Here is a 14,202-nt window from a genome sequence, read left to right on the forward strand (position 1 = left end):
ACATAAATTGGGTACGTTAGAGCAGAAAGCAGCATCAAATGATACACGTAGGGAAGCACTACAAGAGGCGCGCATAAAACGCTGAATTACTAGAGGAACTCCGTGTATGGGATTATCGATAATATATGCAGAAACAGCATGCCCACGCAGATAGGGCAGGCCATCTACTTGCTAGAATTATAAGTTCTATTCTTCAAATTAACACTTCAGAAGGGACTATAGCGCGTACCCAATTTGAAATCAATCTGGCCTTTAAACATATTATGAAACACTATATGCGCAACCGGAAGAGTTGGATGACCGGGATTATGAATCCTTCTTTTAGGAGTTGCAAATTCCACCGCTGCTGGGAGACCGCACAATAGATTTACAGGGACCTATAACTAGCTTGGAAATACGAGCGGCGATTAAGGCATTTCAGCGTAATAAAGCGCCAGGTAGTGATGGCTTGCCCATAGAGTTTTACGCCACATACAATGAATTATTAGTCCCTCACATACAGAGACTATATCAGGCCTCATTAGACACTGGTTCACTCCCCCTTACTACGCTACAAGCGACAGTGGTCTCGCTCCCGAAGCCAGGTAGAGAAAGTAAAGACATGGCAGGCTACCGCCCCCTCTCACTTCTCAATGCAGATTATAAAGTACTGAGCAAGTTATTTGCAACTAGGATCTTACAGTTTATCCCTCGGTTGATTCATATCGATCGGGTTTGTGCCAGGTAGATGTACGGCCCTCAATATTAGGAGACTCCATCAGGTGAAGTCCCATGCATCATCAATGGATAACTTGCAGGGCTGCATATCCCTTGACCTGCGTCAAGCACTTGTATTATTGCAGTGGTAATATATGATACGTACACTTCTGAGGTTTGGTATTCCAGAGGAATATGTCAGATGTTATATACGAAACCAACGGCACGTGCCTGCATGGGGGGGGGCCCACATATCACAAAAATATAGAATAGCAAGCAGTACTAGACAGGGATACCCGCTATATCCTTTGCTATTTATTCTGGCCCTGGAACCTTTACTTATCAAGCTTCGTAATATGACAGGTAATAAAGGGATAAAAATCGGAAATGAAACTCACATTGTTTCGGCATATGCGGACGACCTAATATTATATCTGAACAACCTTAATGAGGACTGTGAGCTAATACCCACACTGTTTGCTACCTTTCAACAGGTGTCGGGTCTCTCCATAAACGAAAATAAGTCCTATGCATAATTCTTTGCAGACATGACACACAACAACCAGATACGCTTCGGGCGCTGGACATTTCAAATAGCGAATACCACATTTAGATATCTAGGCATACAGATATACAGAAAGACGGAGGACATGCTGGACGGAAATCTAAACCGAGCTATTGCGGCACTCAAAGCACAAATAAGATTTTGGACCTCACTACCAATCTCAATACCGGGACGTGTTGCCATTACCAAAATGGTGATACTCCCTAGACTACTATACTATTTCACTAACCTACCTATCATTATCCCGGCACAGGTGTTTAGATGTTTAGACTCCCTCCTCATAGAATGAATCTAGGGAAAGGGACGTAGAAGGATAGGACTTACTAAATTACAATGAAATACGAAACAAGGGGGTCTAGGAGTACCGGATCTGAAACCTTATTGCTATGCCGGCCAACTACTGTGGTTGGCGTACTGGTTAGCTGGCCACAATTTGCAAGAGATTGCCATGATTTGCTCAGCCTGGGAATGAGGGCAGCTGCATACACTTCTCTTACCAAACATCAAACTCTCCTATACAGCGCCATCACTGCTGAGAACTGCATTTATATATTGGAACTAAGCAGTGCGCTGCACAAAGACAGAGGCCCCTTACGCACCTAATATCCCAATACGGGGAGTTCCATTGCCGTCAGGGACAGTGACTCGCCGCCATATAACTGTGTGGGAGGAAGCAGGTGTGAACGCGGTAGGCATGTTCTTTATTGATGCCAACCTGATGAACCACGATGCATTTGTGAGAGAGCAGGGAGTACTGAATACATTATTCCTACTCCATGCCAATATTACTTGATATATAAGATCGGTCTGGGCCCCAGAAGGAAGAGAGCCTCATGAACTGCCTAGTATGCAATACCTGATGGGTAATAGTGCCATTTGACAAAATGGTTATACCGCGGGATTAGATCACACACTGTAGTATCGCTCCAGAACACCGTGACAAATGGAGCACTGACATCGGCCGGGTACTTAATGATAAAGAATGGGGGACATTGCTGGAAAATCCAAGAAACAAATCCAGAAATCCAAAATTTAAATTCATACAGTTTATGATTGTACATCGGGCTACTTAACCCAGCATAAATTACATTTAATGTTCCCAGACACGGCGGATGGCTGCCCAGATTCCACTCTCCAATGCTGCTTTGTTACATATGATATGGATGTGCCCGAGATTAATCCCATATTGGTCCTCCATACACAAAATAGTGGTTAGAATTGCCCCAGTAAAATGCAGCAACGTACTGGAATACTGCTTATTAGGATTGTGTTCAAAAGGAAAGAAGGGAAGCCCTGCGCGCAAGTTTGCTAATTTGCTAACTAGCTAAAAGAATATACTATGAGATGGAAAACGGCCAAATCACCGTCGCTACTAGAATGGCACGCCGAAATGGTTAGATGGGGTAAGGCAGAAAGCGCAGAGCTTAAACGAGAAGAAGACAGGGGCTGTGTAAGAAACCCATTTCACTGGACTGGAATGTGATGCTGGAAGAATTTATAGCTATAGATTTACAGGCACAACAAATATAAGAATGTATTCTGGAGGATGTCGATTTCAATATAGGGGACGTATGCATTATGAGATGTTGTAAGATGATATATATAACTGATGAGCAAAACGGCTGGAATGTATTGTGTCAATATTTACAATGTCACGTTGATTATTATGCGCAAATAATAATGTACCGCTGAGACTGGAGAGTGGGAGGGAGGGGGGTTAGTTACTGTTTTTATTTGTCAGAAACGCCATAGTGAAATTTATATGGTATAAATTACTGGTTGTAACAGATGTAACGACAAAACTCAGTAAAAATTATGTTATAAAAAAATATATTTTTTAATTGTGCACATCAAACAGAAGAAACTCTTCTGAATTGCTTGGTAATAGACGCATACATTTTTATGAATTTGTTCTAATGCATATCTGTTATCTCTCGTTCAGTGCCTGCTTGGAGCAATCGTGCTCGGTCACCATCCTATGCAGATGGGGTAACAGATCATACAACCTTCCAGGAGCAGTTAGCAAACAGGTAACTAGTAGTATGGTGAAGTATAAAGTACCAGATGTTTAACATACAATCGAGAGATGCTATATCTGCCATGTAGTCCTTTGTTGATGCACTTTAAAGTGGAAGTAAAGTAACTCTTTATTAAACGTAAGAAATTGTGTGGATACGCAGAACAGAAAAAAATGTCAAAACCTTTGGTCAGACAGCAGAAAGAGCGCAGGACTACATAAGTATAACACAATAGGGCAAGGAGCTAAGAACAAAATATGTATAAAACAAAGCAGCACAATAACTGAATGTCCCCCAAGTGACACCTGGGGAAGTTGAATGCAGTTCAACCTATTATCTCAAATCATATTGGAGAAACTGGATGGAGAGAAGACTGAATGTTCATTTGGGGCCATATTCACTAGTTAAATTTATATGTGTAGATTTATTCACTTGTAAATCTACGCCAACTCCTAGGAGTACGCCTACGCTTTTTTTGCTATTAATCATTATCCAGTGTAGATTTACATGTCTCCAGCCTCTCATTTCATGAGGTGGAGACATCTGAAACCGAATTTACTCTTCCAACAGACTGGAGATTTTCATATGTGGAAAAATATTAATATATATATATATATATATATATATATATATATATATATATATATATATATATATTTGCTATGTCTCAAGATATATGCTCCAGTGGTTGTTAGGAAAATTAACTTTGAAAAAATATATATTGGGCTACATTGGGCTATATATATGTTAGAGCCCAAATGTAGCCCAAAGATGGCCACCAGAAACAAACAAAAAACAAATGTAGCCCAAATATCAGCCAGATGTAGCCCAACTATAGCCCAATGGCAGAATGTCCCAGAGTGTTCTAAAGAACAACTAGAGCGCTAACAGTCTTACTTATGACAAAAGTATGGCACACCTAAATTCACTGAAAAAAACATAGGTTTCAGGCCTTATATAGTTAGGAATTAGGCACAAGAAAGCAGAAAAACAAACGTGTAGAACACAAAAAGGGGGCATGGTAGAAACACCCTGACCCCTTAGGGCTGCTCAGGTGGTCCCACTAGGATATTAATATATTTAAACGTTATCCGCTAATAGAATCAGCATTTAAAAAACCTTTGAAATTCACTGAAAAAACCATAGGTTTCAGGCCTTACATAGTTAGGAATTAGCATTTAAAAAACCTTTGCAATTCACTGAAAAAACCATAGGTTTCAGGCCTTATATAGTTAGGAATTAGCATTTAAAAAACCTTGCTAATTCACTGAAAAAACCATAGGTTTCAGGCCTTATGTAGTTAGGAATTAGCATTTAAAAAACCTTTGAAATTCACTGAAAAAACCATAGGTTTCAGGCCTTATATAGTTAGGAATTAGCATTTAAAAAAACCTTTGAAATTCACTGAAAAAACCATAGGTTTCAGGAGTTATATAGTTAGGAATTAGCTTTTAAAAAACCTTTGAAATTCACTCAAAAAACTATAAGTTTTAGTGGTGTTATAGTAAGCTGGACATTTTACTCGTACAAAACCATTGAAATTGCTCCTATATAGTTAGTTGTACTAACTATATTTCACGGACCCGCAATCCACTGCTGATGATGTCACATATTAGATCATTCATGACATGGTCAGTGACATCACTGATGACATCTCAAATGACATCACTGATGACATCACTGATGACATCATCCACGTGACAATCACATACACCTTTTCATACACTATTACAATTTTTCATCACTCTTTGTAAAATACAGAGTATCATATTTAAAGCCATTGTCACAGCAATACAAGTATCTAAAAATCCACTCAGTGATTCATAGATGTATACACACATCTAATCACTTATCTATGGATTCACTCATACATGCTGTCAATGAACAATAGAACACTATCAAAAATACTTATACATCTATATCGACATTAAACAACAGCACGCATCCTTTTCACATATGAAGTCATCCTACTCACTTATGCAAACAATGGATCATACTTACATATTTACTTAGCAAAACACTTATACAAACACCACTTCTTCTATTCATTTAGATAGTAAGTCATACTTAGTGAATTATAAAATCATTATTACAAGTATACAGTTATCCATACAGTCACTCACACAATCATTGTGTCTTATGTATACTTATTTATATACAACAACTGACACATACAGTGCCTTTTATTTTTCTAGTTTGTTGGACATGTACCATTGAGAAATATATTTGCTCATCACCACACCCATAACGAGATTCACTCACCCAAACAACTGTTAGAACATGTAGTTTTAACTTCATATATCTACTGAATCAACTATTCACACATCTTTGGACAGTCACACATCCCCCACCGAACCACACACACTTTCACACTCCTATACAAATACTCAGTTAACTAATCAATAACTAATATAGACTTTCACATAGCTAGTAACCAACTGTAGAATCAGTTTACACAACAACTGACAAAGTGATACAGATATTCACACAGTTTAGTCACTATCCACTATATTTAATGAGACATTATAAATTGGTTAAGTAAACAGTCAATTACACTGCTACTAAATCCTCCATCCAAATATTTATTTATATATATCCACTTATTCTTCAATGCAAATTGCTATATATATAATGCATATTTAAATAACGAAGCAAACCACATTCACTGGATGATGTCATCAGTGAAGTCATCAGTGATGTCATTTGAGATGTCATCAGGGATGTCACTGACCATGTCATGAATGATCTAATATGTGACATCATCAGCAGTGGATTGCGGGTGTGCGAAATATAGTTATTACAACTAACTATATAGGAGCAATTTCAATGGTTTTGTATGAGTAAAATGTCCAGCTAACTATAACACCACTAAAACTTATAGTTTTTTGAGTGAATTTCAAAGGTTTTTTAAAAGCGAATTCCTAACTATGTAACTCCTGAAACCTATGGTTTTTTCAGTGAATTTCAAAGGTTTTTTTAAATGCTAATTCCTAACTATATAAGGCTTGAAACCTATGGTTTTTTCAGTGAATATCTATATATCTATATCTATATCTATATATATATATATATATATATATATATATATATATATATATATATATATATATATATATATATACATACATACATACATACATACATACATACATACATACATACATACATACATACATACATACATACATACATTACATTCATTACATACATACATACATACCAAAAGTTTGCCCAGAAGCTTGAGGCCGCACAATGTAGCAGGTAAGAAACATTCTTTATTTAGAACATGCTGACAGCTTCACAGCCTATTTCAAAGTCCTTGGCCTGACGCGTTTCAAGCCGTTATTGCTTCTCATCAGAGGCCGTGACAGCGGAAAGTAATTGACGGCTGAACCACGAGTCTCCTGCGTGTTTAATTAGTTTATTGGCTTCCGGTGTGCCTGCTCGATGGCACTTGATTTTATGATGCATGCTGGGATTCGTAGTTCCGATAACGGCCATTCATACCCTCCAGTGGGTCCCGTCCGCTGCACATTCTTTAGGACTCAGTGTTATGGTCCTCCATTGAGCCCGGATGCGATTTTGCCAGCATTCGATCAAGTTAACTGCTGCGCTCATACAAGAGGGGATGTTGCCCCCCCTCATGGACACTCCATTGGCTTGGCTTGGCGTGGTGCGATCCCTCTGTGGCCCGGACAGCCGCATAATATGATCCAAAAGTTTGCCCAGAAGCTTGAGGCCGCACAACGTAGCAGGTAAGAAACATTGTTTATTTAGAACATGCTGACAGCTTCATAACCTATTTCAAAGTCCTTGGCCTGACACGTTTCAAAGCCGTTATCGCTTCTCATCAGAGGCCGTGACAGCGGAAATTAATTGACGGCTGAACCACGAGTCCCCTGCGTGTTTAATTAATTTATTGGCTTCCGGTGCGCCTGCTCGATAGCACTTGATTTTATGATGCACGCTGGGATTCGTAGTTCCGATAACGCCCATTCATACCCTCCAGTGAGTCCAGTCCGCTGCACATTCTTTAGGACTCTGTGTTATGCCCCTCCATTGAGCCCGGATGCGATTTTGCCAGCATTTGATCAACTTCACTGCTGCGCTCATACAAGAGGGGATGCTGCCACCCTCATGGACACTCCTTTGGATATATATATATATATATATATATATATATATATATATATATATATATAGATGTAGATGTAGATGTATATGTATTTATTCACGGAAAAAACTAAAGGTTACAGGGACGTTACAGTTAGGCTGACATTTCACTCGTACAAAACCAGAGAAATCAGCCGTTCTAGTTAGTTAAGCTAACTATAACTTGCTCCTCCACAATGCACTGCTTATGACTTCACAAATGACATCACTGATGACATCTCAAATGATATCACTGATGACATCAGTGATGACATCATCTAGTTACTGTGTTTTTTATGAGTGTTAAATATATATACCAAGGTGTATTGATGAATCAGTGGGTGTATTAGTGACTCCGTGGGTGCGTGACTGACTGTATAAGTGAGTGGTTAGGTGTCTCAGTGAGTGTATGGGTGAGTGACTGATTGTGTGAATGTAGTATGTGTTGTATACTTGTAAAGCGCGCAGCTGCCCCAGCAACGGGCGTCCCGGCGCTGTATAACTCTGGGGAACCCGTCCTGGCTTTCCCTGTGGGATGGTCCCTTGCTGGGAGTCCCCAAGGTGGAGCCAGGCATCCCCGGAATTGGTGCGGCCGTTGTGGAGATTAGGCAAGCTAATGCCCAGAGTTGCCGAGTGGAACCCCTGATTAGAGTAAGCACCGAAGCGAGAATTATCGAGTCCGCTGACCAAGGTCCACGACCCTGCCGCGTCGGGAATTGAACCCTGGTCCCAGGCTGACTTCTGCTCTCAGGCCTGCCGCCTCTAACCAGTGAGCCACACTACTACTGAATGTGTGTATCTGTCTGTCAGTTAATGTCTAAGTGGGTGTATGAGTGTGTTAGTGGGTATGTGGACGGCTGTATGTGTGATTGATTAGTTGACTGACTAAGTCTATGGTTGTCTGTGGGTGGGGAGGTGTGTGCTTGGGGGATGAAGTCCATTTTAGTCCTGAGTCCCTCAGGACACATGGGGACCTCATTGCCCCACCAGCAGTGCGTCGAGAGATGTGTTTTCAGAGTGATGTGGAAAGGGGTGTGGCCTCTGACCACCTCTCAGCAATCCCAATATGTGGGGCTTACTGGAGGTAACAAGTGGGCAAGTTGGCCCTTAAGGACCCTCAGTAGTGAAGGGGACTTAATCCCCCACCCAAAAGTGCGCCATGAGGCACATTTACAGAGTAGTGGAGAAAGGGAGAGGGGCCTTCGGCGAGTTCCGTTTTTTAAAATTGTATATATTTTAGTTAGGGAGTCTGTGTAGCCCCCTTTCCCTTGATAGTTTTTGGCCCCAGGGAACCCATCCCTAGGGACTGACCTTTTTTCTTTTTTTTTTAAAGAAACTCTGAAATATGGAGGGGGTGATGTGTCCTACCTCCTGAGGCCGATTTTGGCCTGGGGACCCCATCCCTCGGGGCCTGGCCTTTCCCTTTTTTAAAATTATTAAGAAAAGGGGAGGAGGGCTGCGCGGCCCCCCACCCCAGGCCAATTTTGGCCCGGGGAGCCCATCCCCAAGGGCATGGCCATTATTAATAATTGTTTTATAAGAGATGGGGGCCGGGTGGCCCCCTCCCCGGCCATTTTTGGCCCCCGGGGACCCCATTCCCCGGGGCCAGGCCATTTAATTATTTTTTTTAATATTTATTTTTAAGGAGGAGGGCGCACGGCCCCCCTGCCTAGGCCAATTTCGGCCCCGGGGACCTCATCCCCCGGGGCATGGTCAGATGGTCTGGGAACGCGGGGGAGCCTGAAGGCCCAGCGGTTCCGGCGGGCTCCGGCCTCCTGCGTGGGAGGTCGGAGCCGCTGACATGCTGCTCCCTGAGGGTAAAATACAAAGTGCTCCAATGTGAACAAGTGAGAGCAAAATGCTCTCACTTGTTCACAGTGGAGCACTTGTTTTCTATGAGATGACGGGAGCACCCGCTATCCAATAGCGAACTGCAATGTCCCGGAGGAGGGCACCCTGGGACATTGCTGGAGCCGGCCCTGGAGTGTGGGGTCCCTAGGTCCATGTTCGGCTCCAGGAGGGGGGTCACGCGGCCCCCCTCCTCTTTTAAAATTGGCATGGGGACGTGATGGTCCCTGGGGCTGTGTGGTGGGGGGGGCAGGGGGGGTTCGAGTCCCTCACACTTTATTTTGAAATACAGCCCGTGGAGGTGGCGTTCCATGGGGGAGCTGGAGCCCCTCCACTTATCTGTGTAATGTAGCCCTGTGGAGATGGCCCCCCTGAATTTAATATACATAGCACCTAGCCCTGGGGAGATGCCGGTCCCAGTATTTGCTGGGGGGGTCTCGTTGCCTCCACCGTATTGAATAGATCATCCCGGGGAGGTGGCGGTCCCCGGGGCTGTGAGGGCCCCCGCATATATTTTAATCATTGCCACCAGGACCTGACCCACCCAGAGGCCTAATTAAAGGAAGAGAAGGAGCCTGCGATTATTATTTTTTTTAAATTTCGGCCGTAAACGCGAATCTCAAATATTATAAAAACATGCTTTTGTGTGCCATGTGGGTCCCTGTTGTATATCTGAGAACGGTTTACATTTCTCAGGAACTACTGAATGGATTTATACCATTTAACAAAAAGAGTGCACTCTGGACCAAGAGCTACCTTTCTGACATATTTGGTGTAATTCCGTTCAGCAGTTCGAGCTGTAGCTGCGGCGACAGTTTCCTATGGAAATTAACATGGAGAAAAAACGTTTTGGGCCCCCCCCCCCCTTTTCTCGGCTGACCTGACTGCCCCATTAGTTTTGAAAATTTCACGAAGATTCGTCAAACAATGCCAAAGATATTCGCAAATCAAAAAAAGCTTTTCTTATGGAAACTAGATCCTAACTATAACTACCTACTGGTGATATAAATAAGTCCACAAATGTCCATTATAGCAAATGAAATGTACTCTTAGGCTTCAATGATATAAAGAAATCAGGAAAGTTTTATTCCTCGCTACGCGTTTCGGCGGTAAAGACTTGTTGACACGAAGGAAAAACAAACTGTGTCACTACTATATACAAACATCGTCATTTCGTCTTGCATTAGACAAAAAGAGAGGACTTAGCTCAACAGGATCATCCCCAGTATGAGGAATGTGGCGGCCATGATGGAACAGGTTCATACATAGTATTAATCATTGTGTATACAAATTGTCAATAAAGTTGCCATCTTATTACTCAGATGTCAATATATACACGTAAATAATAATCCACAAAATATAAATGCAATCATGAGAGCTAAATAAATGGACAAAGCTCATTAATATAATATTCAAAAGGCCCGCCTAAGTGTCTGTAGCTAAATGCTCGTGACTATCAAAGTGAACTCCTCATGGACTAATGTCCAACCGCTACTAAATGCTCGTACCCTCTAACATGTTAGCTGGTCCCCAAATACCCATATGTAAGGCCAGACTACAACGACATAGTTAGCTGCAGGACACATAATGCATAAAATATGCAAGTAGCAAATCTCGACCCCCCTCAAATACAAGCAGGCATGATTATACTCGGGTACACTCCCCTGGTGGTTGTGAGTCTGAGTATAGAAGTGCTCATGTGTATTTGGCAGGGTTATTGCCGCAGTGGGCATCTATAATGAAGCACTACAGCCCGAAATACAGTGGCAGCAATAAACGTATGTGCGTAATGTCCAAGTGCCGATGCCTTGTGAACGTGACAGGTCCAAGTCTAAATCAACTATATAAGTGTTGTACTGGGCCAGTGCCCGTGTTCTCAGTGATACTGTACATATGGGGACACAAACAAGGTAAAAAGTGAATTCATCAAAAAGTTACGGTGACGTGATACCGATTCGTGAAGTGTCTTCGGAAAAAAGGATGGGGACCCGTGAGTGTGACACTACCTCCGTAGTGTGGGTCCCTGCCTTTCCTCCTGTAGTGAAGAGAAAAAAATAAGTAAAAAAGAAGAAATAGCAAAAATGTGATTAATCCATTAAAATCAACATCCGTTGAACATAAATTTCATACATACACATCATGTAAACTCTTCAATTATGGAGGAAAAACTGCAAGTTAAATTGATTCACATTTCATACAAATGTATTCGCAACTCCTCATCCAGGTTAAGCCCCCCCCCGGGGATTTGGTTTGGAGGTCAATGATATATTTAGACTCACGTCTCAATCTTAACACTCTATTACCTCCCCTTGGGTTACGCTGGACATGTTCGATAGCGAAATACCTAAAATCAGTATTGTTAGAGAAATGGTGGTCATGAAAATGGCGTGCTACTGGGTACTGTTTATCATAGTTATTTATGGCCCGCATGTGTTCGAGCACACGTTTTTTGGCTGGGTGTATCGTGCTCCCTATATATTTCAGTTTACATGGGCACTCAAGACAGTAGATAACGAAGGGAGTTCCACAAGTCAGGAATTGTGTGATGTTTTTTTTTCTTTCTTTTTTTCCTTCAAAAGACCTTTATTGTTCCACTCTGCAGAAACACAGCATTTGGCCTATAACCCTAATAGGGCCGGCCGCAAAGATCATATATGCATAGAATACAGTCCGAATGACAGCCCTTCAGCCGACAACCAATTCTGGCGGCATTGTAGTGCAAAACTGGCACATTCAGATCCTGCAGTTCTGATTCAGAATGTACCATCAGCCTTTCATTTACATATGGAATAAACAAAACATAGAATCAACCCCCCCCCCCCAGCAGGGCAGCAACCAATATTCAAATAGATCACAGTGCAGTAGAAGTGTGAAACACATGGACCTCGTTCCCATGCAGTACCTGGACGTTGCGTATATCCTGTATTCATGTGAAATGCTTACTGAAAGGAGCGTAATAGACCACAAGTGCAGGAAGGTGACCGTGCCAGACATCAGAATTCAGAGAACCGCATGTTTATGAAGTGCAGGTTATCGGTACCAAACAACACATCAATATGTACTTGTGCAGGACCACATCAACAACAAGGCAGATGACAGCGCATAGCACCACAATTGCAAGAAAGCAACAGCTGAGCAAGGTAGTGATAAACATTGTAGCATATCAGTCGTCGGAAAGCTTGGACAACATATAGGCCGTGTAATGGCCCCAAATATCTCTTGGACGGGAGGCAGTGGGTAGTTCCTCATAATAGCACGTCAGCTGGTCACGGCAATACGCCACCTCTTGCAACCAAGTCCTCACATCAGGCGTCCGCCTCCCTCCCCAGCAAACTGCCACTCTGCGCTTGGCCATCTGTAACGCCAAGACCACCAAACGCTCGCACTGGCTGGCACGCTAGAGACAATGCCGAGCAAACAGACGCGCAGGTGATTAGCAATCGTCACCGCCAACATTTCAGACAACGCCGTCGTCACATCCATCCAAAACGCAAATACCCGGGTGCACACCCATGCTAAGTGCATAAAGTCAGCCCCATCCATCCCACAACGCACGCAAACAGCCGAATCACGCAGCCCGTATTTAGCTAGCAGCGCTGGCGTGTAGTACCACTGCTGTAAAATCTTGTAGTGTATGAGTCTAAAATTACCGTTATTATTATTATTATAATTACATTTATTAAGCGCGCAGCTACCCGGAGGTTTCCCGGCGCTAAGGCAAACAGAATGGTATACAGGGTGAGAGGAGCGGCAGACCAGCAGTTTAAGTATTGAAGAGCCAGGTTTTGATTCCTTTACGGAATGTCAAGAAGCACGTTTCAGAACGCAGAGATAGGGGTAGGGAGTTCCAAAGAGAAGGTGCTAACAGGGAGAACGAGCGACCTCCCATTTTAGCTCTCTTGACACGCGGTATCCTAAACTTATTCTGCGTGGATGACCTAAGTGTGCGGGGGGGATATATTGCTGCACTAGAACAGATAGATAGTGTGGAGCTCTTCCAGTCATGATTTTGTGCATGAGACAAAGTGCCTTGAATTTGACTCTGCTCTCAATTCGCAACCAATGCAGTTTACGCATATGAGACGCGGCTGAGGTTCTGGCAGGTAGGTTACAAATAAGGTGAACTGCCATATTTTGTACCACCTGGTACTTCCTGGTTACCTCCTTGCAAGCACCCAGGAGTACCGTTAGCCGCGAAATTGCCAGTCATGGTACAGCATTCAGACCAATCATCATCCGTCAGTGGCTCCATCAAACAGGCATCCCATCTAGCTCTGGCGGCCACATTCACACCTCCCTCGTCCTCCTGCGACGCTCAGTACAACCGCGAAACCAACTTCACACGAGTATTCGCAGTATACAGCAACTGTAATGCGCGCAGTACCGGTGGCTCCGCGGGGAAAGATGGATATAGATCACGCACCGCAGCACGCAGCCTGACATAAGTAAAGGTAGCCATGGTACCGTTAGTCTCATGTTCCAGGAAGCTTTGCAGTGGGAGAAATTGACCAGCCGGAAAAACATCACCCATGGTTTGGACCCCAGCACCTCGTAACAACTGAAGGGCCCCCGCCTCACACGACACTGAGATGTTCGCATGATGCAATAGAGGCATGGCCGGTGCATATAGCGGCAGTCTATTTGAACGCTTCCTTAATTCCCTCCAAGCTCTAGCTGTACATTGCACCGTGTCCACCTCGCCCGTCTCATATACCGAATGCGGGTTCACCACCATCGCCTTTAAGGGCAATGGATATATTGCACTAGCCTCAATCGCCACATGAGGAGTATATGGCGGTGCCGAAATCCAGTAAGAGGCAAAATGTGCCCGGGCACAGAGATAGTACAAGCGCATATCCGGCACAGCAAACCCGCCCAACTCATAAGGCTTGGTCAGAGTGTCCCATTTCACCCGGGGCTTCT

The 14,202-nt window shown here is 43.1% G+C and overlaps 1 protein-coding gene across 2 annotated transcripts in view; it reads left to right on the forward strand.

The window, feature by feature from the left end:
* The window catches only part of UEVLD (UEV and lactate/malate dehyrogenase domains), a 346,003-nt gene that overhangs the window by 249,046 nt on the left and 82,755 nt on the right, over positions 1-14,202 (forward strand). For both annotated transcript variants that reach the window (XR_013608720.1, XM_078681085.1), the window contains exon 10: positions 3,204-3,291. Coding sequence is in view for 1 of the 2 variants with exons in the window: in XM_078681085.1 (XP_078537211.1) it covers positions 3,204-3,291 (88 nt within the window). In the remaining variant the exon portion in view is untranslated. The remainder of the gene's footprint in view (positions 1-3,203; positions 3,292-14,202) is intronic.

Source organism: Lissotriton helveticus, chromosome 3_1, assembly GCF_964261635.1.
Source record: "Lissotriton helveticus chromosome 3_1, aLisHel1.1, whole genome shotgun sequence".
In the NCBI taxonomy this organism is placed as follows: Eukaryota; Metazoa; Chordata; class Amphibia; order Caudata; family Salamandridae; genus Lissotriton; species Lissotriton helveticus.